Source organism: Epinephelus fuscoguttatus, linkage group LG18, assembly GCF_011397635.1.
Source record: "Epinephelus fuscoguttatus linkage group LG18, E.fuscoguttatus.final_Chr_v1".
In the NCBI taxonomy this organism is placed as follows: domain Eukaryota; kingdom Metazoa; phylum Chordata; class Actinopteri; order Perciformes; family Serranidae; genus Epinephelus; species Epinephelus fuscoguttatus.
In genome coordinates, this window is record NC_064769.1 from 32,401,911 (window position 1) to 32,429,318 (window position 27,408).

A 27,408-nucleotide genomic window follows, 5' to 3' on the forward strand; every position below is an offset into this window, starting at 1 on the left:
TTATGCACACCCACACAGATACACACACACTTTGCCCTTTCTTCTCCCTCTCCACACACCCAGACTTTATCACACATTACTAACAAGCATGAAGAGAGTGTGTCGACACACACTCAAGCACAGCGAGCATTTTGTTCTCTGCCTTTAACACCCGGGGTTCAACACATTGTACACACACACACTCCTGAATTTTCCTCTCCCGCTAACGGACACACACTAAAATGCTTCGACAACTTAGTCATTCAAACTTTCCCTTTTATAGTGAGCATATACACACACCCAGGTGCAGGAACACAGAAATGTAAAATCCCCCTTTTTCTGTGTCCTCTGTCTTGCTCAATCTTTCCCCTCAAGAAGACCCACCCACCGACTGTTGCAAACAAATACACACACACACACACACACATACAATGACAGGATCTCTCTCTGCAGGCTCCAAGGGTCTGATGAAAGTGTTGGGAATGTGTACTGAGAGGCCACTGACACTTCCTCCACTTTCTAGTACTGACGACTGGCCTCAGTGCCAGATGCCCCGGTGACTGCCCCCCCCCCCCCGAGACATTTTATAGACATTAACCGCAGATGACAAGCAGAATAAATGGGCTTTCATCTGCTGTGGTTATTATAGTAGAGAATCCATCACTGTGGATATGTCCTGCATTAGTGTTGTCGCTCAGCTGCTCCTATCGCTGCTTGTTGATAGCTGACTCTCTCTGGATACACGTAACGATTACAAACCTCAAAATGACATGCAGGTTTGATATCACCCTCTCCAAAGTAATAAAAACAATCATCTCATAGCAAACAGGAAAGGCAGTTCGCAACAGTTGGTTTCTAGAACACCGACCTGTGCTACTTTCGGACCTCATCAAGAAACACAGCGCATATGAAGGCATAAAGATTTATTCCAATAACTTTTTCATGTATTATCTGATAATTAAAAGTCATTTCCTTGAAGGATATACATTCACATTGTTTAAGTGTGTCTTAAAACAATGCTCGCATGCCCATTTGTACATTGGAACAGTTTTTACTTGCTGCAGTTGTTTCTCATGTTCATACTCGCCATTACAAGATCCACCATCCTCATTTCTTGCACACACACATAAATATAGTTATATTTGAAGTTAATTTGAACAGTTTAAGTTACAGCCTTAAGCATAAACTTCCATTTTTGTTCTTTCTAGACGATTTTGAGGGATAGCAACACATTTTATTGTCAAATTTTTACGTTTAGATACAGGAAATGGTCAAACAACCCAAGACAAACAAGCAACAGACACACTGAATATGCAGTGTAACTTGTCTGTAAGCCATTTTCAGTATGCTACAGTCAGGTATTTGAAGAGTGCAGGTAAAGGACAGACATATAAAGTTAACAATAGGCCTGTCTTTGAGATAGTCAATGAATGGGCCCTGTACACTCAAAAATCGTCTGGATACTTTAGTGTTCTGGCTTACAGCAGTTTTCTCTCCATTCGTATCATTCTGATCATTTTGTTGAGCAATTTCTGAAAACTAGGGTGTTGGCGATTTCCCGCTGGTTAGAATCATCCTCTTGGCGGTGACGACTCCATGCATCAATGCCAATTACTCCTCAGATGTATAGTTCAAAACAGACTCCAAGCGTCTGAACAGTGCCAGCTCAGGATTGGGGGAAAATTCTTTCCATTGACATTGGAGAACCTCCGAAATATTTCACACCAAAATTTGTGTAATTGAAGACAGGGCCAGAGAAGATGTGTTTAAGAGCCCTGTGCAGCTTTGCATCTGTCACATAGTGGGGAAACAGATGGATGAATTCGGAAATCGAGCAGTGGAGTCTGTGGATGGCTTTGTGCTGAATCACTTCAATCGAGCAAGTCTGAGTTCTAGATAAGCCTTTATTCCAGATGTTGTCAGCAGTGTTGGGCTTGTTACTCTAAAAATGTAATATCACTCATTACTCGTTGCTCTTTTCAAAAGTAATAATATTACTCTACTGATTACTCCCTGCCAACAGTAATTCATTACACTACTCGTGATATTACTTTTCTGTAACACTCCATAGAATTGGTAATTGCGTATGTTTCCAAAATTCAGATGTGTGCCTCTGTGTGAATGTCTGAGTAATCACCTGTAAATGTAGCTAAGGCTAAATCACTTGCAAATGATTTTCTGGGGGTCTTCTTTCACTTGTGACTTTGTGATTTTTCCAAGTCACTCGTGGAACAACATTTCATCTGTTACATATCCAGTCAATGTCCGTGGCTGGGAGGTCTCACCTTTGGTGGGGTGTATTTCCTGGAGAGTGTTTTTCACTGTAGAAAGAGTTCTACTTCCTACAGCAACAGTGTTCTTGTCATCTTTTTTTCCAACAAAATCAAAGTATCAAAGTATCAAAGTGAATATTTCAAACCATAAGGGCAAGCGTTTCCATCTTCTAAATTAGCTTGCTGCTTTGTGACGTCCCTGTGCCGACGATTATGAAAATGAGTCAGCTGAGTAGTGACGTGATAACAAAAGTAACATTGTAATGAGTTGTTTGGTTTTGGAGTAACTGTAATATTACTACTGAAATTTTATTAGTAATTAGTTACACTATGCATTACTGGAAAACGTAATATCAATACTGTAACGCTGCCCAACACTGGTTGTCAGACACCTCAAGATTCAGTTCATTGGACCAGGCTTCTTTCAGATAGTAAGTGGGTACTGAAATTGTCAATACACACAGAAACGTAGATATCAGGTGTCTGGAGTCTGCAGGAAGCTGCAGGAGCTTGAAGAGGAAAATCTGTGGCATGGTTTCATAATTTGGAATTTTGACTTTAACATAGAGTCTACTTGGGGCGTCAATGGCTTAGTGGTTAGAGCAGGCGCCCCATGTACAGAGGCCCAGCAGCCTGGGTTCAGCTCCAGCTTGTGGCCCTTTGCTGCATGTCATTCCCTCTCTTTCTCTCTCCCCTTCACACTTGGCTGTCCTATCCATTAAAAGGCAAAAAGCTGAAAAAAAACAACAAAAAGCACAAAAAAACTGATTAAATTATGCAATTTTTTTGCCTGTAGGTCACCAAATGTCACAATTCCCCTGTGCGGTGGAACAGCAAACGCCCCATTCATCTGAGATGGCAAAAAGGAATGGTTGTGACTCACAGGAGTGTTGATAACAGGAGTAATGATCACAGCAAACAAATGCTCAGTTTGAGCATTATTATTTTATATGGTCTTCTATAAAAAAATGATTTAAAAAAATCCAGACTAGATTTCTGTGCTCCTGGTGCAAAGCAAGAGCCATGAATCAAACGTAAACATACAGTAAAACGTCATGAGAAAAATGTGGCCCTGTTATAGTGATTACTGGCCAGTGTTTATTTTTGACATGTCTCAGAAATCAACGGGCAGAAATTAAGCAGATACATCCGGCTTGTCTGGAACAGCGCAGTACGAGCAATAATTCAATACAGCTAATAGAATGTACCATCGCTGTTTCAGTGAATGAAATAACATTTTCCAGCCACTCCAAGCAAACATGGCTGCAGACGGAGTCCCTTATCGGCCCGCCTCAGGAAATTGGACATATAAACAGACCCCTGAAAACCGTTTATTTAATTGATTAGGACTTCCTTTATACTGTTATTGGTGCACTGCCATACCTAATACACACCCGATTTGGCTAAGGAATATAAAGATGTTGCACACTGCCAATAGTCTGAGCCAGTCTGCTGTATAGTTGATGTACAGTATTGCCTTTGGCGTGGATTATGTCTAAAAAATGGGCTAAATTTAGACTTTATAGTGAGGCGTTCTATGGAACAAAAGCAGTCAGGAGCTAAATCATGGCTTATTGCTACCGGCAAAAGTAAGCCATTACATTATGTAACATGTCTTGTACATCATGGCCATCAAAACAGTATATTACCGGTGAGATTTAGAGCTCCCGAGCAGTCGAGGGTGCAGGAGTTGGAAAATATTCTTGGCAAACTTCAGCTTTCGTAGCTTTCAACACTGCCTCATTTCTCAGGAGTATCCTTTATTTTTCATGTGAATTTCTGCGGAGGTGAAGGTTGTGATAGTTTTTCCGACGTCGCCGATTAGTCCAAGAAGAGGGAAGAAAAAAATCTGTCATGTTTGCAGTGCAGCTTTGGCAGTTTTTGCTGTGTCATTGCAGAGAGAAACGAGGGCCTAGAGGGTTTGGATATTAGAAGGTAGATCAAGAGAGACTGATTTCCAAAAAAACACTGGGCTTTGACGCAGAACTTTTAATACTCTTTCTTTCTCTCCCTGTCCCTGACGCTCTTCTCTCTCTTTGTCTCTGTCTTACCTAAACACACACACACACACAAACGCACACAAACCCCAGCCCTGAGGTCCTGTTTCCGGTCGGGGGTGTATGAGAGAGACTAGCCAGCATCTGTGTGGGACTGGAGCTTATTACACACACACACATGTTCCTGTGAGCATTGTTTACGCGCGCGTGTTTGTGTGTGTGTGTGTGTGTGTGTGTGTGTGTGTGTGTGTGTGTGTGTGTGTGTGTGTGATTTGACTCTGAGCATCATGTTGCTGCTTAGTTTCTCTGTTTCCTCAGATGCACTTTTTTTTTTTTTTTTTGCAAAAGCAGGAACACTCATAAAATTCCACCAGATGGAAAAAACATGTTACCGCTTCATATCACACTGGGGTTTATTCACACAGTCACACAGCACACATAAGATACATACACGGCTGCACACATGTAGCAGGCGAGCGCACACACACACACACACACACACACACACACACACACACACACACACACACACCACCCTTGTGTAGTGTTGCTGTAAACTGTGACTTGTAGACAATACAAGTGTTGTTTCTAACAATCGTTTTTAGAGCTTTTGCTCTTATAAAGCTGTCGTTCACGTCTTTACGATGGCTGTTTTCTTTATGTAAACTCTTGTTGCACCCCCCCCTCCCCCCCCACACACACACACACACACACACACACACAGGACAACTAATAATGTTGAGTCTAAATCCAAAGGGGCAGTGGCGGTTCCAGGCCAGTTTCAATGGGGGGGCCAAGCTAGGGCCAGTCCTTTTGATACAGGGGCACATACAAGTACGGTCAAATATCTAAGTCTGAACAATAAGATATATATATGTGTAAGGGGGTCCGGGGGCATGCTCCCCCGGGAGAAAATTTTGTATTTGATTTAAAGGCATCAATCTGGTGAATTCTGAGAGCAAAGTTATGATGGCAGAATATGCCTAGATTTCAACATCTTTGTGCTTTTTATGTGTGAAAAATGTTCCATTTTTACTGATAAAAACACTAGTTGTACTATGTTATGGTGAAGGGTTACACTTAAAATACGGCCAAGTATTAGTGGTTAAACATTTCAGTAATCAAAAGAAAAATGACTGACGTACTGATCTGCCTCTGGAGGGCTATTTTAATATTTAAAATCATGTGCAGACAAAATATTCTTTTAAAATTCTCACACTCACAAGTACAGTTCCAGATACGCAAAACGAAAGGAAAACAAAAGGTGAGATTCAAATAAATTACACACAAACAGGCACAAATTACTGCTTTCCTCCCTCCCTCTCGATTTGCAAGTACAGCACCCTGAATCAGAGCATTTCAAAAGCCCTCTGGTAGTTGAATGTCTCTGGGACAGGCCCATTTATGGCAACCCACTGGATCCGTGGCGTGCGCGATCCGGCCGAGGCGCGGGTGCTGGAGCTAATAGCAGCCATTCAAGAAGCTGCTCCACCAGCCGCGGCCTGGAGGCGGCTCGGCGCTCCGCTCCGCTCAAATTACGCGCCAGGTCTATTTCTGACGGCACGTCAATTTGCACAGACCAAATGAGTCAAACAGGAAGTCAGGCGCAGAAAAGACGAGAGTATCTTGTCGATTTTCAAAATAAAAGACCCATGAAAACTCCGGATCGTATTACACATCACTACACAAACATGATGTGACAGGCATGAGTCAAATGAAAAGGAAAAAGTTTTCAGAGCTTACCTCAATGGTGCTGTGTGTTGCCGTGCAGGCTCAGGCGCGGTCTGCTTTATCAACTCAGGCTCACATTAGCACTAGGAGAGCGACGTCTGTGGTGAGGCCGGGGAGGGTGAGGGGGAGGGAGGGGGGAGCCGAAGAATTCCCAGTTGGAGCTCCAGCCGGTGCGCTACAGAGTGACGTTCATTTACCGGAGGCATTTTATATCTGGCCATTTTTTGGAGACTGTGGCAGGGCAAATTAGTCAATGTATGGGAAACACTAAACACTAGAAAACTCAGGCCCTTTTCCTTCTTGTGTGGTGTATTCTGCATGATTCACTGGGTGCGCCTCTTTAAGTGGTCCGACCGGCAACCTGTTGAGACGATTTAGTTCCGCGTTCCCCCTCCAACTCCTCGGCGGGGGGGCCACAGGGGGGGCCGGACTCGGAGTTACAGGGGCACTGGCCCCTGCTGGGCCCCGCCTAAAACCGCCATTGAAAAGGGGATTTGTTTTTCCTAAAGCGCTGCTTTGTGTTGAGTGTTGCGAAAGAGGAATATATGCATTTTTTAAGAATATATGGATTAACTCATACCTGACAGAGGCATAAAAGTAGGACATGTGCTCAGGAAAACGGACACAGAAGCCGCTCTGTTTAGTGTGGACGCATGTGTCATAAATCCGTGTAAATACATGCAATGCAAACACTGTTTTCGGAATACATTAATCCAAATTTTTATAGTAAGGTACAAGTTCTGCTGTATCATAGCCGGCTGATGGATTGATGGTTTTGACTGTTGATTTCTACACGAGAGCATGCACAAATAATTATCGGTGTCCTCCCAATATAGATGTATAAATGTTCACACACATATACGCACACACGCGCATACACACATATTCTTGTGTTTGAGTCTTTGTGAGGACCCTTGTTGACATACTGCATTCCCTAGTCCAGGGGTAGGCAACCTGTGTGTTTCTGGAGCCACATGGGGCTCTTTAGTCTCTCTCCAGTGGCTCTGTGTGGCTTTTACAAAATATGATATGGAAATGAATAAGTTATTTTTAAAAATGTTTTATGGCTGTAGGCCTACAGTGATTCCTACATACTCCAGTTATAAAAATTCAACTGAAGTGTTCGTCATACGACTACAACTTGGTGCCTTCTCCTACATTTTGGTGAACCTTAATAGTGGGGGCTAGTTAGAGGTGCAAGCTATTGATTACAAGTTCAAAAAAGAAAAAGTCTCAGAGGAAAACAGAGACCTTAATAGTAAGTGGACTGATGTATTTGCTTTCACTGCCAATGCTGCAACATTTAAGTACCAAATAATCATAAGTAGCCCACTGCAGAGAAGCCACCTTGTGCTAAAACATATTAATGAATGCTCATTGACAGGCTTATTTAGACCTAAGGGGCTGTGTTACCTTTATTATAAAGCACAAATATGTACTGCAGCTTCAGACAAATTAAAAAAGGATGATAGTAAAGTAAGGTTCATAGTAAAGGTTGCTGACCCCTGCCTTAGCCTTCTTATATAAAAAGCTATATTTTCTTGATATATTTTAATTATTTACACTGTCATTTTAACAATGCTTGATTTGTGCCCCTTTGAAACGCTTATTAGAGTGCTGCGTCTTAACCCAACCTACTTCTCATTGTAACTAACACCTTAAAATCAAGACTTACCCTTTGAAGGCCTTTGAAGAAGTGAAGACCTGCCAAAATGTCCTCACTTCGTTGGTTAAAAGCATGTTCCAGTCCTTGCTATGTTGCAAGCACAAGTGCACACTCACATACATGCACACTGATGAATATATACATTCATTTTCCGTATCCACTTGTCCTGAGAAAACCCACGCTGAAACAGGGAGAACATGGAGACTCCGCACAGAAGGGCTCCCCCGCCCCAGGGTTTGGCCCCCCACCCAAGGTTTAAAGCAGGAACCCTCCTGCTGTGAGGCAACAATGCTAATCTCTGCACATCATAGATAGCTTGGCAGTGTTGGGGTACATTTTGAGCCAAACTCTTTGGTTTTTAGGTTTCATTTTTGCTGTGATATGATCAGATTGGATTTCCATGTGTGCCAGACTGTGACTGAACAACCTGGTCCTTCAGTGCAGCTCTTTTTTTCCCATTTTAATCTCGCTTTTATCTTCAAACATCACAAGTTATACAATATGGTTCATTGCCATTGGAGGAAAACAATCAAACATTACCTACTGATAAAATCTTTTCTGTGACATGGTTGTATTGGTATTGTTTTGAGACAGTGAGCAGTGTTACAGATCAGTGCTTGTGAAAAATAAATGACATTTTCAGTACCTCCACATACACAGATTACAGATTACAGGGCAAACACTGAACCTCTTGTAATGTCTCTAACGTGTTATCTCCTTTCAGAAAGCACCACTGCCACCATGGATGACGAACAGTGCTACTACAACGAGACCATCGCCTTCTTCTACAACCGCAGCGGCAAGTACCTTGCTACTGACTGGAACACTGTCAGCAGGCTGGTGATGGGCCTGGGCATCACCGTGTGCATCTTCATCATGCTCGCCAACCTTCTGGTGATGATCGCCATCTACGTCAACAGGAGATTCCACTTCCCCATCTACTACCTGATGGCCAACCTGGCAGCTGCTGACTTCTTCGCCGGCCTGGCCTACTTCTACTTGATGTTCAACACGGGACCCAACACGCGGCGCCTCACTGTTTCCACGTGGCTGCTGCGCCAGGGCTTGATCGACACCAGCCTGACGGCGTCCGTGGCCAACCTGCTGGCCATCGCCATCGAGCGCCACATCACCGTGTTCCGCATGCAGCTACACACGCGGATGAGTAACCGGCGTGTGGTGGTGGTGATTGTCATAATCTGGACCATGTCCATAGTCATGGGGGCCATCCCCAGCGTGGGGTGGAACTGTATCTGTAGCATTAAGTCTTGCTCCAACATGGCGCCGCTTTACAGTAACTCCTACCTGGTCTTCTGGGCAGTGTTTAACCTAGTGACTTTTGTCGTCATGGTGACGCTATACGCCCACATCTTTGTGTATGTGCGCCAGAGGACCATGAGGATGTCGCGGCACAGCTCTGGACCTCGACGCAACCGAGATACGATGATGTCTCTGCTGAAAACCGTGGTGATTGTACTGGGTAAGGAAGAGATCTAAAGTTTTCTTTATAATCTATCTATCTATCTATCTATCTATCTATCTATCTATCTATCGTATCTCTATCTAGCAAGCTACATACACTGTGCATATCTAGTACTCTATCTCTGTAGCAGTGAGTGCGACAGTTGGCATCAGCAGCAGCAGAACAATGAATCTGTTGATGGGTCCGTCTGTGAGGCTGTATCATTCAGCACAAACACAGTGTCTGCCTAGCACGAGTGTAAGCCTCAAATACATCATCTCAGCCAACCCTGTCCCCTTACAAATTCCGTTAACGTGCTGTGATTCTGCATGAGCAGTTGAATATGTTCGGTTAAACAATTGCATTTTATTTTGCTGATGCCAAAATGTGGATGTGAGTAGCTACAATGTCTAGAGGATGCAGTCTTCAGTGAAGAAGTGGAATAGATAGAAAGATTGCCGCCACAGAACTTTGGTAGCAAAATCCTTTTCTTTGTTTCCTGGAGCAAATGAAGGAAGATGGAACGGATGCCCACTTCTGCAAATTTGGTGGGAAAGTACCTGAAAAGGTTTAGGAGAGATAGGAGTAAGATAAGAAAGGAGCCTGCAGATAATGTTCATGACATCCCTTTACAAGCCTTTAAATGTGTTGGCTTTAACTATGGGTCGATGATGAGACTATGGGCCCCTGGGCACAGATATGAAAAGGGCCCCACCACCTGTGCTACAGACGAACAAGACACATAGACTCTATGGAGGTTTTGTGTCTCTTTGTGGTCATTGTGTGTCTCTCTGAGGTCATTTTGTGTCTTTTTTGGTCGTTTTCTGCCACTTTGTAGAAATTTTGTGCCTCTTTGTGGTTGTGCGTCCTTGTAGTTGTTTGGGTCTTTTTGAGGTAATTTTGTGTCTTATTTGGTCATTTTTTTGGACACTTTGTAGTACGTTGTAGATATTTTCTGTCTCTTTGCAGTTCTTTTGCATCTCTTTGTTGTCATTGCCTGTCTGGTTGATGTTGTCTTGTGTCTTTTGTAGTTGTTTGGTTCTCTTTGAAGAACGTTTGTGTCTTATTGAGGTAATTTTGTGTCTTTTTTGGTCGTTTTCTGCCTCTTTGTGGTTGTGTGTCTTCCTAGTTGTTTTGTGTCATTTTTTTGGACACTTTGTGGTAATTATTTGTCTGTTTGTGGTTGTTTGGCCATGGTTGTAGATATTTTCTGTCTCTTTGCAGTTCCTCTGCATCTCTTTATCATTTCGTGTCTACTTGTTGTTTTGTTTCTTTTGTAGTTGTTTGGGTCTCACTGAAGTACGTTTGTGTCTTATTTAGGTAATTTTGTGTCTCTTTTGGTTATTTTCCATCACTTTGTAGTAAAGTTGTGCCTTCTTGTAGTTGTTTTGTTCTTTTTTAGGTAATTTTATGCTTTTTTGGTTGTTTTTTGCTGCTTTGTCATAATTTTGTGTCTGTTTGTAGTTATTTTGTGTCTCTTTGCAGTTCCTCTGCATCTCTTGTGGTCTTTTTGTGTTTCCGATGTAATTTTGTGTCTTACTGAGGCAATTTTGTCTCTTTTTTTGGCTGTTCTCTTTCGCTTAGTAGTAATTATGTGCCTCCTTGTGGTTTCTTTGTGTGTCTTTGTGGTTGTCTTGTGCCTCCTTGATCTTTTTGAGGTGATATTGTGTCTTTTTTGGTCATGTTTTGATGCACTGTAGTAATCTTTGTCTCTTTGCAGCTTCTTTGCATCTCTTTGTGCTCCTTTTGAGTCTCTTTCTGGTCAGTACATGTTAATTTGAGTAACATTTTGCAGATGAAGGCCCAGGGGCCCCTGACACTGTTGGCCCCTGGGCTTGTGCACTGTAGGCCTGTTTAGTAATCCATCCCTGGCCACAATACAGTGCACTCAAGTCTAATGTAAACTGTGCATTAGGGCATTAACAGAAAAGTTGATTTGTCGACGTGTCCATGTCAGTGGCACAAGTCGACACCCCCCGGGAGGAATTGACAAGTCGTGTGTTTTTTCCCCCTCTCTCTCTGTGTGCTTGTGTATAGAATGCAATCGCTGCCTCTGATTGGCTTAAGCTGATACTTTATCCTTGACTTAACCAATAGTCATAATCACTTCAAAAAAAGGGCGGTAACGTTACTTGGCGCGTAGAGGGGAAATTAACACAAGACCCCAACAAGAAAAGAGACATGGCTGCAGAGAACGTAGAAGGTGATAAGCCTGAGAAAACGCCTGAAGGCCCGAACATACTCGGGCGGAACGTACGCGGAAAGGACTCCGCGGAGGTCCATGCGGACTCAAAGTGGACGTCCGCAAGCCCTGTGCGCACAAAGCTCAGATTTTACGACTGCGTGGACTCCACTCCGCGCACCAGCGACTGCTCGGCATGTATTTTTCACATCGCAGGGATTTTTCACGGACATTTTTACAGGAAACTACAACGCAGAAGTGCGCTCGACTATGAAAGCCCGAATGACTGCGGACATTCCTCGTGGAGTCCGCTCCACTAATAGTACGCCCAAGTATGTTCGGGCCTTGAGAGTGACAGACACACATCACATGTGTGGAGATACTTCACTTTCCTCCGCCGTGTCAATGTGATGACGTCATCAAATGACTTGTCGACTCAACTTAGACTTTATTGACAGATAAGTCGACCTGAAAAAATCAAAGTCATTAATGCCCTACTGTGCGTAGATACTTGGAGTATTATCAGTATTCACTGATGCAAAATTAGAATCCAAAATGTGGCGTCTGACCATGACTACATTTAATAGCAGCTTGATATCACATTAGGAGTTTTTAAATCTTCAAATGAACAGATTCTAAGCTGCAAAAAACACCCCTCCAATGAAACTCAAGTTTTTAACCTTGGTAACATGTCCATTTGGTGTTTTTATTCTGTAAGACATATCACAAGCAAAAAAAAAAGCAGTCAACACCATGGCTGAGCCTCTCCGCCTTGAAACTGCAGTGTACAAGTAACAGTGTTAAAAACACAAATTCAGACAGCCAGGTTTTCATAAGCCACATATCTAAGGAATCAATCACGTCAACTTCCAAAACCAGGTGGATCAGAGGAGAAGCCAAGTGTAGCTTGGTATCAGTATTTTGCCAATTAGTATTCACTCTACTGCCAGACCTGGCGATAGGGAGCAAGGTTTATCCAACACATGCTAATAAAGAAAACGAATGCACATCAAGGGTTGTAGTGAGGCGTTGATGACTTGCAGTAGGCTTGAAAATGGGAAACAAGTACACTCTTTGGCTCTATATGGATCTCTCTTTTATTCAGATGATGTTTCAGCCCTCAGGCCCTCTTCAAGATCAATTATCATAGTCAGACGCAGCTGTTATACAGGCCACACCCAAGTCACACAACTGATAGTGATGAGGTAATCAGGCTTCAACTTTAGGGTGTGCAAGTTAAAACCTTGAAACAAAACAGTTACAGGAGCCACAGCCAATGAATTACTTCAAATCAAATGACAGCAGCCACCATATCTCACGCCAGATATCAGTTTAACATGCAATTTTTTTTAGAATCAGAAATACTCTGATGTAAAGAATAGAGAATTATAAGAAGTAAGAATAAAGTGTGTAAATATAGAGCAATGAATAAAATAAAGATAAATGATAAATTAAAATAAAATGTGCGTTATGCTACCATGTTTAACACTAGTCCTTGAGATATATCAAGTAAAATATTAAATAAACCAACTGTGCTGATGCTGTAAGTGTTAAAAATTAACTACAATATATACATCAGTAGAATAAACAACAACAGAATATGAGTAAACATAAGAAATATGTAGTTATGTGTATCGTATGTTGAATTAATGTATACATTCAAGAGGTGGAAAACATTGCACAGTTCAATACTTGCACAGAAGTATTTAAAAATGTTAAAATACATAATGGATGAAGAGCAAAAATTAAGACATCGGCCATTAATAAACATGATTAACAACATTAAATATCCAAAAATTCAAAAAAAGCATTTCAAGTCAGAGTTTATATTCAGTCCATGAGGTGACAGGGTTCTCAGACGATGGATCCAACTGTGTTCCCTCCTGGAAAGTAAAATGGTTTTAAATTGTCGAAGGCCTCTTGATTGTGTTTTGCTCTCCCTGATGCATTATTACCTAATGAGTATCAGCTGTGTGAGCAGGGTGTGGCCTATGTAACCAGTGAGTGTGCTTGTGTCTCACTTTGCTTGTTGGAAGTATTGTCTAAATAAAAGAGAAATGCACATGGAGCCAGAGTGTGCAACACATATCTGACATTAGCAACACATTGGTAGCTGTTTGGGAACCAATTGAAGTCAAAGGCGTGTGCTATCTCTTACCATTAGGCTTTTAACACTGAGTAAAGAGTGAGGCTTGAGCTGCAGGTGAGCAGCCGGTGGAGATAGATGTGGGACTAGTTTGCATCCAAATTCCAGAAACATCATCCAGTGTAGTATTTTATTATCCTATGCTCCAGTTGTTGGTTGTTGTTAACACATTAATGCAGCCCAAGCCTCTCTTCGCATGAAACAGCGTCTGTTTTATTTTCAAGCCGAGCTATGTGTGTGTGCAGCCTGACAGTTTTATGTTTAAGCATTCAGCTGAGAGACGTTTCCCACCATGCAAGTCTCCAGGCCTCTTCAGCGGTTTGCAATAAATGGAAGCATTGCTGTTTTGTACATTATAACAGTGGCACACTAACTCGGCGTCGTGTGTGGAGCAAGTCGGAGTGCGTGCATTGTGGGAAAAGTACTTCTTACTGCCTGGGAGCAGGATGTGTTGGTCCTAGACAAAACATACCAAAGGATTGTGTGTGATTTGTCTCCTATGTGCTGTGTTATCTCATCCTGTTGCCTCTGTTGTCTTTACTCCAGACTTAATTCAAAGCAGTGGACAGCAGCAATGTGCTCTGCAGCCTACAGTATTTATGAAAACTGGAGGACAACAAGATGCTTTGTTTGGTTCTACTTACCCTGTTGTTTTGCAGAGAAGCACTTCTGAGTCCAGTCTAGAAACACTTCTGTGCCTCTAATTGGCCACAGAGTGCAGAGAGACAGGCTGACTGTGAAGTAAATGAACAGATTAATAAGCATAAGAGAGAAGTATGAAAGTCCTTGTGTCATTTCAGCTCCTCCTTCTCCTCGTAGTCAGTGTCCCATATACAACTGCAGAGAGAAGTCTGAGTCATCCAAAAACACTTGCTACTATCGCTGAAAAATACCCCTATAAATAAATGCAAACAGATTCCAAATGCTGGTGACTTCATCCCGAAACGGCAGAGGATTCCTTGGAAATAAACAATATACGCCCTGTCGCAAGAGTTGCTCAACAAAAGTTTTACTCTATCTGCAGATGGATCTGGAAATGGAAGGGTTTTTATGTAAACACAAACTGCTCTCCGACATACTGAAGGAGAAGTGGAATCACCTACGCTAAGTGAATAAACTACTGCTGCTCTTTGGCTTAACTTCAACCTTTTTTAAAAAAAAATCATGAACAAAGCATGTGCACAGGGACATATTTATACTGAGTTGGATAATGTAAATGTGAGTGCATGACTGTGTGCATATTCTTACTCAGGAGCGAACATTACATGAAAACTGCTCAGACCTACCTACATCGGTGGTCCCATCAGCCGTTACTCCAAATAATGTTGGCTCTCTTGCCTCAGTTTGTCTCTGGACTGCATGTGCCAAAAGTTCTAATATTTCATTTTATAATGGTGTCGGACATTCAGTTGTCAGCTTCTTGTTCACACTTCGTATTGTTTTTTTTACTTGTGCAACAAAAGCATGTGCTTAGGTTTTCAAAAAAACATTTGGCTTAACATTGGCAGAGTCAGCAAACAGCGGGCTCGTAGGTGAAAGTCCAGGGTTTGTTGGACCATCCACCTCCCCTCCCACTCACCCTATCAGGACTTTCCAGCTACATCTTACGTTATTACCAGTGGCATTTCAAACTGATGCCATCTGGCGGCGATATAAAAGGACGCACCTTTACCTATGTGAAAATTACCTTTTTGCATTAGTGTCTGATGCTAAAATCGTTGACAAAGCAGCTGTTTTGACGACTTGAGAATAAAGGCATTTGCACGAGTCCATTTTTTTCAGATGTGTTTTTTTAATCCGTCATATGAAAAAACAGCGTTAAGGCCCATTTATGCTCCCTTTACGTACGAAAATGTATACGTCCATTTCAAACGATGTTACCGTCACTGCCCACATACTTCCATGCGCCCTTTATGTTGGCATGGATGTTAACCAATATATCCACCAGGAGGCAGCCCAGTGTCAAAAGTTTATGACAACTACAAACTCAAAAACAAACATGGCAACTGTGGAGGAGATATTGATAATGTACCTGTTGCATAAAAGACAAAAACAGAGGCAGCGTTGTAGGAGGCGGTGGTCGGTGAGGCCGTTAAATACATCGCGACTGGAGGACGGAGAATTCTTTTCTCTAGTACTGCCGATGAAAGAAATTGAATTGTTATTTCTTCTTTGTGTCTCATTAGAGCTATATATTGGGTAGTGACAGCAACACTGCCCCCACGGTTCCCGGTGGTACTGCTCCGTTTGGCCCGTATCCGTAAGCTTTATGGAAATGTGCAGAAATACGGACAAAATGAACGTGGAGCACGGACAGAAGGCTCCGTCCGTATCCGGATCCGTATTTAACGTTGAGCATAAATGGGCCTTTACACACAGAAACCTTGCACACTAAGACTGATGCCTTCTAGTCGTTGTGAAAATTGGCAATAAGTGACAAAATTAAAAGACGAATTTCCTCCATTGCCTCTCCACTTAAGTTACCACTTCCTCTCTGTCTTTCATTTGGCACTGCAGTTGCATGAAGGGCGGAGCTGTCCTCCCTCTCTGTGTCCACATTCTGTGTGCGGTCCACATCCTCCTCCTCATCATCATCATCATCATCATCTACCCGAATATTACTATCTGACCTGTTGAAAGTGAGCTATCTGAGTTGTGAAATGATTCTGTGCTACCCATTCCTCTGTCTTGCCGCGGCTGTGTCCCGCCGCCACATTTTCTTCACTGATTGTTGGTCAAATGTCTCTCAAGGCACTGACGGATGTGCAAAGCACAAAAAATCTAATCTGTTTGGAAAATTTTGATGACGGATGAAAGTTTCGGAGTCAGGGTGCAAACGTGATTGACACAACGTGAAGTCTCAGTGTAAGAATGGGTTGGTAACCCACAAGTAAGCTAAGTGTCCTTGCTATTCTTTGGTCTTTCTTAGCATTTTCAGCCTGCCTGTGCTAATGGTTAGCTCTCGATGCTACTGCAAATCTCTGACCCCAACCCCCTGTTGAGAAATTAATTAAATTTGCACATTTTTTCCATTACGTTTTCTCACAGGCACCTTAAATGCTGTTCAAAAGTCAGGTGTTGTTCCAGCCCTCTTAAATAGGGGGTGCTGCAGCACCGAAAGCACTCATCTTCCAGTGCCCATGCAACAAATTGTTCTAAACTGACCCCTGTTTTGTATTTTCATTACAATATACCAGTGTGAACAAGGACTGTGAACACAGCTATAATATGGTAAAATGTATTTTATGCCTCAGCAGAGCTACGTGATCATGAGCAAGTAAAAGCAGTTTCACTATACCTATCACAGCTCAACAAATCTCAGAATTATTCATTTGAATCTTTATTGTTTTGAGCCCCTGAACACATCACATATGTTTCTTTTTACCAATGCCAAGCCCTTACTGGGAAACTAAGTCTTTTGAGCAAGGGTGTGATGTGTTTTGGTTCAGTCTGGAATCCACTCCTGTTTCTGAGTGAGGTCACTTTTAAGCACCGAGGAGGATAGAAAATACCGCTCTGTGTTGCTGTATTGAAAGAAGGGAGTTAGTTTCTAGTTTCAAGTGGATTTACAGCACAATCGCTTATTCACATCTCTTGGACACTTATCTCCTGTTTCATTTTGATGAGATCCCTCTTTGTCTGTTTTTGTCTTACACTGGCCAAAGTTAAACAAAAAAGGTCATGCGTCTCTGGTGGAGTTAGAGTTGCCATTGAGTACTGGGGTTTGATTATGTGTGACTTCTTCAGGGAAGGTTAGGATGAGTTCAGCCTTTGCCGCTTGACGAGAAAGTAAACCCCACAGCTATTCCTCGTCCAGGTTCTCCCATCTGCTGAGCAGATGATGATGATAAGTGTTCCCCTGCCGCCTGCTGTCCTCTCCACTTGTCCTTCTCAGAGTGCCGTAAAACCAACCATGGGTGATTTCGTCTCAGGAGGACAGGATGAGAAGGAGAGTTGGTTGCATGGATTTGTGCATAAGCACGTGCACACGCAGGGACTCTCTCACACTCACATAAACCCCCAGGCTCAATAAAAAGCTAGAGGGACATGAGGTTGGCTCCATTCACATAAACTCTGATGCACTTAGTCAAATGATGGGAAAACAAAACCAGAATCTGGCTTGTGCGTGACTTGTTTTGCCAAAAACAATAGAGATAAGGATACAAACACGCACACACACACATGTGGAAATAGCATCTACACACAAACAGACTTCCTCTGCCTTAAAGGTACCCTGTGGAGTGTTTTACCACTTGTGATGGAGCAAAGGTTTCACAAACTTGTCCCTGTTTTGTGTCTGCTTGTGCACACATATGAAGATGCACACAAACTGCTCTAAACTTATCCACTGATAGCACCAGTGTTATCATATTTTTCAGTTGATGGCATTGGCACATTATTGGGCCCACACTCTTTTTATTAGGGTCCAGGCAGCTAAGCTACCAGGACACTATTGTAATCCTAGGTATTCTTCTTCTTAGACGCCGAACAAACTGTCATCAGGTACCTTAAACACAGTAGGTTGGATGAGGACTATTTCATTAATTATGCAAGGACATCCAACAGGACAAAGGAAAACATACTTGCTAGAGCTAGAATGATGAATTGGCCTTTCCAGTACACTGGGCATCACCTTACTGCAGACACTGTGTGTTGATCTGTTGCAAAAAGCTGTGACACAAAGGGTTATGGACAGTCTTGGTAGTCTGTTCAGCCACTGGTGCTTCTATGCTGACAAAAAAAGTTTGAATGACACCAACAGAGATCCTCTTCATCACTCCTCAATGAGTCAACTGCACCGTCAAATTAACCATGACCCTTGTTCAGTGTGTGTGTCTGTGTGTCAGGTGTTGGCTCACGCAGGGGTCTTCTGTGAATGATCTGATTATCTTAAAGCCCATGGTGTTGTGTGCGTTCCCATCGTCAGACAGTGTGGAGCGCCAAGACATACCATCGCCTAAACACATGCACGCAGATGCCATATCAATGACCTACATTTGTTTCAGGCTTGCAATGTATAACCAATCAATGTTCGACCCGGGAACTCACTGATTGTCTTCCAAGCCACTGTCAGCATGGAGACATGACTGGCTCGCGATGTCACCTGTTTTCTGTGTGTGTGCTAAATGCAAGAAATTGCTGTTCGTAGCTAATCGCTCACAATAGCAGCATCTGTTCTTTTGCATCCTGTTTCCGCAGTTGTTAATTTCTGGCTTTGCTCGAACAGCTCAAGTATCTACAGCATCATTAAATGCCTCCAGGGGCTCGAGTAAGCCTGGATTTGTAAGCTGCCTGCATTAAATATTAAAACATAGCGAATATAATCATGTATTATTGAGATAAATTCTGCCTTAAGGGGGGAAAAACGTAAATCATGTGACTCTATCAATCAGAAACAGCTCCGGAAAGGAATTTGTTCTGGGACAGAATAATAGAGGCGATTCTAATTACAGAACATCTGCGTCCATTGCCTGAGGTAACACCAAAAAGCTAACAGGAGAAAAAAACGCAACCATACGCAGACAATTTCAAAGCGAGCTGTAGGATCAGAACAGACTGGTATTATTTTAGAAAGTCAAGGACCAAAGTGCCGCTTTAAATCACATGCAGTTTTTGTCAATTGGATTCAGAATCTGGTTGCGAGAGGCATGGCTGTGGTTAACAATCTGGATGTGATCTAAATCACAACAGAACATGACAGCGCCAGTGTGCATTGTTTCCCCTGTCCTGTTTTGTCCTTTTAAATTAAAAAACAGAGACGTGAGGTGGAAGTGAGTGAGTCACTGCTGGTGACCAGCAACTCAGATGCACATTTATCACAGTGTGTTTGTGCATGCAGAGCAGAAAACCTTCATTATTGCCTTTTTCAAAGAGCTCACTGTACTTCCAGTCAGAAGCGTTTCCCTCGAGCCATTAGATCACTGTGACACCACTGCCAGACTCCATCGCTGTGTACACCACAAGCCTCTTTATCAATAATTGTAAACACTCAGCTGCTGAATGTGAACTTTTATCTAATCTGCAATGTGTGTGTGTGCGTGGAAGTAAGTGATGTGGGAAAGAGGAAAGAGGGAAAAGAAATCCCTCTGTGCACAAACGGGAAGCCACCGGGCCATTTCAGAAATATACATAATGGTTTCTGTCCACTGACTTACTTCAGTGGCATCATGGTCACGACCGCAGATGATTGCTGGGTTCAGAAAATGTGGGAGATGAACAGAAATTGAGACAGAGACATGCAGTGAGAGGAAGAAGACAGGTTGCAGAGAGAAAATCAAGAAAAGAGAGAATTGTGCGGAGAAAATCTGAAAGACTGAGAGTAGCTGACAAGACACCAAGAGAAGAAAGAACTGTAGTAGGATATTAAAAAAGATGGGAAAAGACAGAGAGAAGGAGAGGGACAGGAAACGAGCAAGAGACAGAGATGCAGCGAGATAGATGGGAAGAAAGGCAGTGAGACACACAGAAGAATGAGAGCCGTAATTTAATATCGGGTGTTCATTCATTTTTAAGGTCCTGGGAGAATTGCACATTAGGGGAAACCAAAGCCGGCATGAAGACACGTGAGGGATAATAGGAAGGCATGAAAATCCCTGATAGCAGAATTTGAAGCTGTGTAATGAGATAAGTATGTTGCTACACGTGGAAAGTATCAGCACAATGTAGAGGAACTTAGATGCGTAAGACACAGCATAGACTTACACAGACTTAAAGAGCCGCACAGGAGATTTGCAATTATATTTTTCACTTGATATATCAAAAATATTGACATTACAGCTGGCAGTTTTCTTTAGAATTCTGAACTACTGTGATTTTACCTGATTTCAGTACACCATAGTAACAACACTGCAGATTAGATTTGTGCATGTGTGAGAGAGAGAGAAATGTATGCTAGCATTGCTCGCCATAAAAAATAAAAATAAAATGCATTGGTCATTTTTGTCATTGTCACAGCAAAAGTTGCATTGATCAGAAAACCCTCCCAGGGGGCGTCGACAAACAACGCTTTGTTCTCTAATTGTAGGACTTGTTAGTAGGTCTACATGGTGGACTCGACCAGTCGTAGCTTGGCGTCTTTATTTGTTTAATTGTGTAATGTACATCCTAGGTGATCAAGAGGACGGTGCTAGTTGTGATAGTCACTATGGCCTTGTTTACACGGATACCGATACAAATAAAAACACATTTTTATTTATCCCGTATAAAAAAAAAAATCCGGCTTTACACGATCAGTTGTGAAAAAGATATCCCTGTTTCCACAAAAACAGCATGCTGCAGTTAGCATGCCAGGCCAGTAAGTGGTGATACGCCGTATGTCAAACACCATAGAAGAACGCTCTGCGCATGCACAGTGATTTGGTTTTCACTTGGCACTAGTGATAAAAACAATGATAAACTACATTTTAACCTTATGTAGCATAGTTAGCTGCTATACGCTTACTAATATTGGGCACAGCAGACGTCTTTGTGCACCGATGTAGCGGTGATGTTGATGCAGCAGTGCTGAGTTCATTTGTAAGCTCGTAAGTGGTCCCAAAAGTGCTAACAAAACGTAAACAACATCCGCCATTGTTGTTGTGGTACCCAGGCACCTAAGGGGCATGCGCAAACGGGGTTGCAACGTCATCATTTTCCAAAATCTCAGTCTATCCTGTTGACACATCTCCATAGAAAACTTTCATTTTGGTAGCCGTTTTTTCACCGAGAAAAACGCTGGTTACGTGTAAATGATAGGTGCAAACTAGAGATGCGTGGATGGCGTTTGAGCGCACCCGAATCCTCGTGCACTCATCAGTCATCCACCCGCCACCCACCTGACGTAATTATCTTCTAAAATTTAGAGACCTGCACACACATCTAGCACTAGTCAGACCGATGCGTTGAGAACTGATGAAGCCGCTTGGATAAGAGGCGAAACGTCTTCTAGACAAAATCAAAGTCCAGTTGCCTACGATTTAATTGTTGCCAAAAAAAAAAAAAAATAAAAGTCTCTAAAGTAAGTCAAGTCCTCTTGTGCTCTGTTTTACAGAGTGTGCGGTCTACCCGCAATCCACCTGAAATGAATTACAATGTTAATTTTCATTGGCCCACCCACCCGCAGATTGTGGATATCCGTGGATGTCACGCCTAAGTCAGGACTTTGTATTTTGTGTATAACAGCCCAGACACACCAAACTGACTTGAGAGAACTAGTGGCAACAAACGCCCTCTGCTGTGTTGCCTGACCTTGCTGAGTCTTGGCCAAAAAAGTTGCACATGAGCACACTGCAAAGACTACAGCCAACAATCCACTAGTACGTACATTCTGCACTTGTATAAGAGGACATATTGCTCTACACCAGCAGACGACGGTCATCTGTACCCCTCATTAAGAAAAGGGAAACTGGAACACCATCTTGATGCTAGTTAGCCAGTTAGCACATTAGCACCACAATCCATTGTTGAAAGAACAAAGCATCATTCGCCAATGAACAATTACACAGGTGACATTTGCTAATTAACTCAATGGCTAAAGAAAAGTTGTTATCTTATGTAACAAGTTTGTTTTGATCTCACTCCCTCTTGACTTAAGCTGTTTGTTTACTTCATGCGCGCTGAGCTGAACTGCCAGACAGGATGATTTCATTCACCGATGGGCTCTGCTGCTGCCAACACTGATTCAACTTGCTGAATCAGTGGAAAAAAGCCGATGGGGGGGTCAAGGGAGTGGGACACACCACACTGATGAGGTCAGCCAGTGCTCACCAATGGCCAAACTTTGCTGACGGCCAACCATGGGCTTGGTGTGTCAGAGCCTTAAGTTATCTTCCACTGTGAGAGAAACAGGCAATTGTTGCACCCAATGATTTCTGATCCCAACACCACATAGCTGATATTATGAAAAAGTATTTAGTTCATTGACCAACTGTGGTCATGCTTTGCCTGGTTGGAGCAGAGCATGTAGTGTGCAAAATCACCAAAAAAAAAAAAGATTGTAAAAAGATTGTCATACAAGTGCATTACCACTAATGTAACACTGACAAAGCCAAAATGGATGACGTAATGCTCATTAACCTCTCTTGTTTCAAATCTCTGCAAGTTGCTTTCCAAAGCAAAGCATTCCCAGAGTGACTGGAAATGTGAAACTGATGGCTGCAATCAAAGACAATGCCATTTCTGGTAACGTGCAAAAGCACCAGCCTGATCTTTTAAGCCATTTACACTCATAGTTATGTAAAATCTGTCGTCCACTACGAGTGACTGAGAGCTATAGAGCAAGCTGCTGCGGACAGTGTGTCATTAATGCTGAAAAACAGCATCATAAACCTCTTAATGATGCATTTCTCACTGGAAGAAACACGACACATCAGCCATTAGAGTGAAGCCTTGTCCAACAAGCACCAAGTTAGATTAGGAAAGAGATCCATGTTTCCTAATCTAAAGGAGGAGGTGGTGCCCACGCCATTGCTCATGATCCTCTAACAATGTTTGTATGAAGCAAGGGGCTTAAACGCTGAAAGTGAAACCCTGTTTCTGGTTAATAATGATTGTGAGGCTAAGCATGCCGGGATGGACGTTTTTTCCGGGCGCTTTCTCAACAACATCCAAATGTTTTCACATCATGTTTGAGCACTCCTCCATCTGCCTTTGTGCCATGTGCAATTATGTAAGTGAGTATTTGCGTGTGTTTGTGTCTGCACATGTGAGTGTTTGTCCGTGTCTACCCTTCAGTTTTGCATCTGTGTGTTTGCGGGGGTGAAGTTCATTGCCGTAGTCTGGTCTCCATTATTTCCTTAATTTTGTTCCCATAGAGCTCCTTTCTCTCTCTCTAATGGAAGCCCATTTCCGTCAGGGAAAAGAGGAAAGTTTTGACTGTCTTAGTCAAAATAAGGAAAGCCAAATGGTGTCGGCAAGGTCGGATCGCTGGGTTGCCAATGACGATCCTTCAAATGTCACCATGTGTCACAGAGGACGCTATTGCTAAGCTAACACCTGAACACGTGTCTTGCCTTACTCTATCAAAACCTGCAAAGTGTCAAAATAATCTTCCGTGAATTCCCAGATTTTCCAGGCCTGCATCACAGCCGTGTTTGTTTACCTTCCTCCACTGACTTTCCATTTCTCCACTCTCTTTTCCCTCCATGTGGCATTTCCGAGCAGCGACAGGGCAAAAGGGCCTTTTTGTTTCATTCATAAACAAAAACTCTGCTTTATCCTCCGTGAACCTGGTGCGGCCGTAACGCTGCCTCTTTGTATCCACGGCAAACCGCATACATTTGGGTTCAGCAAAGGCGCATTTCTTAGATGAAGGGTGTAAAACAAGCAACCGTATACCCCCAGCTTGAGAGAGGAAATGAAAGACTCCAAGGGTGAAACCTCTCAGGTCATAGCTTCACACAAAGGCTGTTTTCTTCCTCCTTCTGAGGCAAAATCAGGACAAACATCCTGTACATATGCATATTTCACAATCCATTCACAACAGAAAGGGACTGACATTAAAGAAGCAGCAGGTTATTTGAAACTGGAGGAATGTGGAGGGGTATTTGGTTGTTATTTTGGCCTCACTCGGAGGAGAATATATGTTGCGGTCAGGGTCTATTTCTTCAAAATGAGACAGTGTTACTAAAGGCAGGAAACATTTCTGTGCTGCTTTTTGTGCTGAGTCTTGTTCTGTCTCAGAGTGAGATGTTTCACTCAGTGACAAATAGCTCGGATAGTTTCTCCGCTGGGCTGCGAACTGGGTTTGAGCAATTTATCTAACTCCGGAGAGTCTGCCTGCATAGCTGGGAAGTGAGGTCAAGCCTTCGCTGCAGCTGCCGCCTGCAAAACACTAACAGATAACAGGCCTGCCTGTCAATATTGCCTCCCTGTATCCCCCCTCACTGTCTCTGCTTGCCTAATTTCTCATCAAGACTTTTTGTTTCACTGTCTCAAGAGTGTAATGTCCCGTAGTTGTCTTGTAGTTGTGACAAACAGCATCTGTTGACTGGAATTACAATGCTCGAACTCGACATTCGTGAGTAATGAGTCAGAGATCCCCCCTCGACTGCGCTAACACTCTTCATGTAGTCAGAGAAATGATGATGCACTGTATTCAGCCAAATGGGGTTGGGAGGTTGTGGATATGATGATGGAGTGCTGGAGATCTGGTTGCAGAAACGAGGCAGAGGTCAGTCATTTATGTTACTGTAGATATTTCACCTTAAGGGAGGGATGATGACGGATGTTGATGGTGATTTACGGAGAAACAAGGAATGCAATCCTATCATTCAAACATGGAGTTTTAGTTGTGTAAACATAACCCAACTGTAACTATCATATTGTTGTGGAAAGGACTGACAAATGATGTTTGAGGCACCATATTAGAAAATGCTCATATATGGTGTGTTTTGGAAGGCAGCGACCAACAGCCTATCTACATCAGTTAGACCTGTCATGTTAGCTACTTTTGTCGGATGAAATATTATCCCAGGAATTATTGTAATAAATGATATTATTGTTATTTTTTAGAACATTTTCTGCCACTGAGATAATGATAATATAAAAGCATAATAATGCAAGGACACCCTCTCAAAGAGCAATGAGCTTTTGATTTCAGCAGAAATGACAGAAAGATGTGTTCAGTGTTAGGACAACGTCTAATGCCAATGCCAGTTTGATGAAGAATACTGACAACAGATGATGATGATGATGATGATGATGATGATGATGATGATATTTGGTTGGTTTTAATTTATGTTGTTAAGCAACCAAAATCAAACATTCTCCAAACGTCACATGCCAGCGTCATCTTGATGTAGAATAACTATGGCCGCCCTCATCTAAGAATTTTCTTAGTCAACCAATTGTCGTCATTTAGGGCCATCAGTCGACTAGTCTCCCACATGTTTACGATATTGATTCAATTATTAAATTATATATAATGGTTTGAGTTGAAGGTGTGAGAAAGAATAGTATCAGTAACATTGTTAACACTGTGTTACATTACAGAGAAATACAAACTGTACTAATGAACCTTCATTAATATAGGCCTATATTTTATCTCCAAGTGCACGTCACACACTGAGCGAGCCGCCTGTTAATGACGCTGTGGGCTAATGGGCATGTAGCTACTTCCATGTTTCAGATGATACGTCATGTTTGTAGTCGACCAATGAAGATGAGTTTACATATCACCTTGGGTTCGTCCTTCACCTTCTCAAAATGATCCCACACTTTGGATTTCCTGCCCGACATGTTATTAACTAGCCTGTGGAATAACCGCAGGTACCAGCCCTGGAAATTAACCTGACTCCTGTCATGTTGCTGAGCGTGGCCACTTCCTGTGTCTGTCCTTTCAAATTGAATCCCCACATGGTCCAGTCATATAGGTTTTGACTGAATTTGATGAGGTACAGCTCCTAATAGAGTTTCATGTTTGCTTGTTTGTTTTTTTTCCTGCGACTAAGTGACCATTGAAATCTTGCCGACCCTTCTTGTCGACTAACATTTGGTTGACTATTAGGGGGCAGCCCTAAGCATAACAACGTTTAATTGTAAGTTATGGAGAGCAACACCTGACCCCTACAAAATGTCACAATGTTAACATCCACACAAAGGGGACTTTTTTGTGAAAACTAATTAATGCCTATGTCTTTTCCTCACATCAGATAATAAAATATTAATAATAATAATAATGATAATAATAATAATAATAATAATAATAATAATAATAATAATAATAACAATAAATAAGTCCAGTAGTTTATTATCATTGCACTTGCACAACCTTTCCAGCACCTTTTAGTTTTCAAATATTATTTTTCTATGTTCTTGGTGTTGGCGTGCTTACCGATTTCAAAAATGGCTGTGCTGTGGCACAAAATCATTGTGATAAATAAGATTATACTGCGTGGTTAAAGTAAGTGGGAGAAATTGATTTCATATTTACACAGTTATTTATTTATTTACAGTCACTTTAAATTATGAATTTCACAGTGGTTATCAATGTGGTCTTTTACGGTAATTTTCCCTTTTGGCATCCCATAAGTGGTTACCTAATGCACCCACAATAACAAACTACATTAGAAACACTGTGCAACAAAATTACTTTGTACTCAAAGTGTCAGTAATAAACTTTAGATGTGGTTATGGAGTGTTTTTGTTCTGTAGACTGATGATGTGGTTGTTAAGTGATGCTAATGTGGCTGCAGAGTGATTTTTTTTCTTTATTCAAAACAAACCAAAAACAACAAACTCTGGCTCCCAGATGGAGTGGCTTCACCCACACTGTATATATTACCTCATCTGATCAGTGGTTGTGCTGATGGATACATTTTCATGGCCAAAATTTAAGTTTCTGCTTCTTTATTTAATTTGATTTATTTATTTATTGTTGTGGCTCAGTAGACGGAGAGGAAAAGACAAGATGTCTGCCTGGTACAAATCCAGGATGTCACATTAGCATAATATTAATTTAGAGTGAAAGTGGAGGTGGCAGGATGCCTCTCATGTGTAGCATTTGGGGCATAATTTTTTAAGATGACACTAAGAAGACGTGGAGCCATTTTGCTCAAGTCACAGTGAATCATTGTTTCTCAAGTGTGAGTCAGTCTGAGACCAAAGGAAGTCATTAGTGTTCAAATGTATCATTTCCATTTGAAAGTCATTAAAAACTGCAGGAACCCAGGACATCTGAGACTCAGATCAAATTCACCAAAATACAAAACAAAATTAACTGTTTTAAAGTTCTTAATCACATTGTTGTGGTATTAACTTCACATTCAGCACAAGTGTTTTGTCAGACTCATAAAAGGCAGGATAACCACAAATTAGAATAGGTAGGACGCTTAATCACTCATTACTAACAGTGACTCATGTCAAGCCAAACAAAGAAAAACCTCACCAAAGCCAGAGACTGTTTTTTGCTTCTTTTATTTATGTGTCTCTCAAAGTCTATTATACAATTCAAGTGCAGATGTATTACAAATTTGTTTGGAATCACTGAGGCCTT

General features: G+C 42.1%; 1 protein-coding gene across 1 annotated transcript in view; it reads left to right on the top strand.

Annotated features, from left to right (window-relative positions):
- Positions 1–27,408, top strand: part of lpar1 (lysophosphatidic acid receptor 1) — a 59,081-nt gene that overhangs the window by 23,483 nt on the left and 8,190 nt on the right. Inside the window, exon 2 of the mRNA XM_049603657.1 lies at positions 8,371–9,126. Within this exon, the coding sequence (XP_049459614.1) occupies positions 8,388–9,126 (739 nt within the window). The 5' untranslated portion in view covers positions 8,371–8,387. The remainder of the gene's footprint in view (positions 1–8,370; positions 9,127–27,408) is intronic.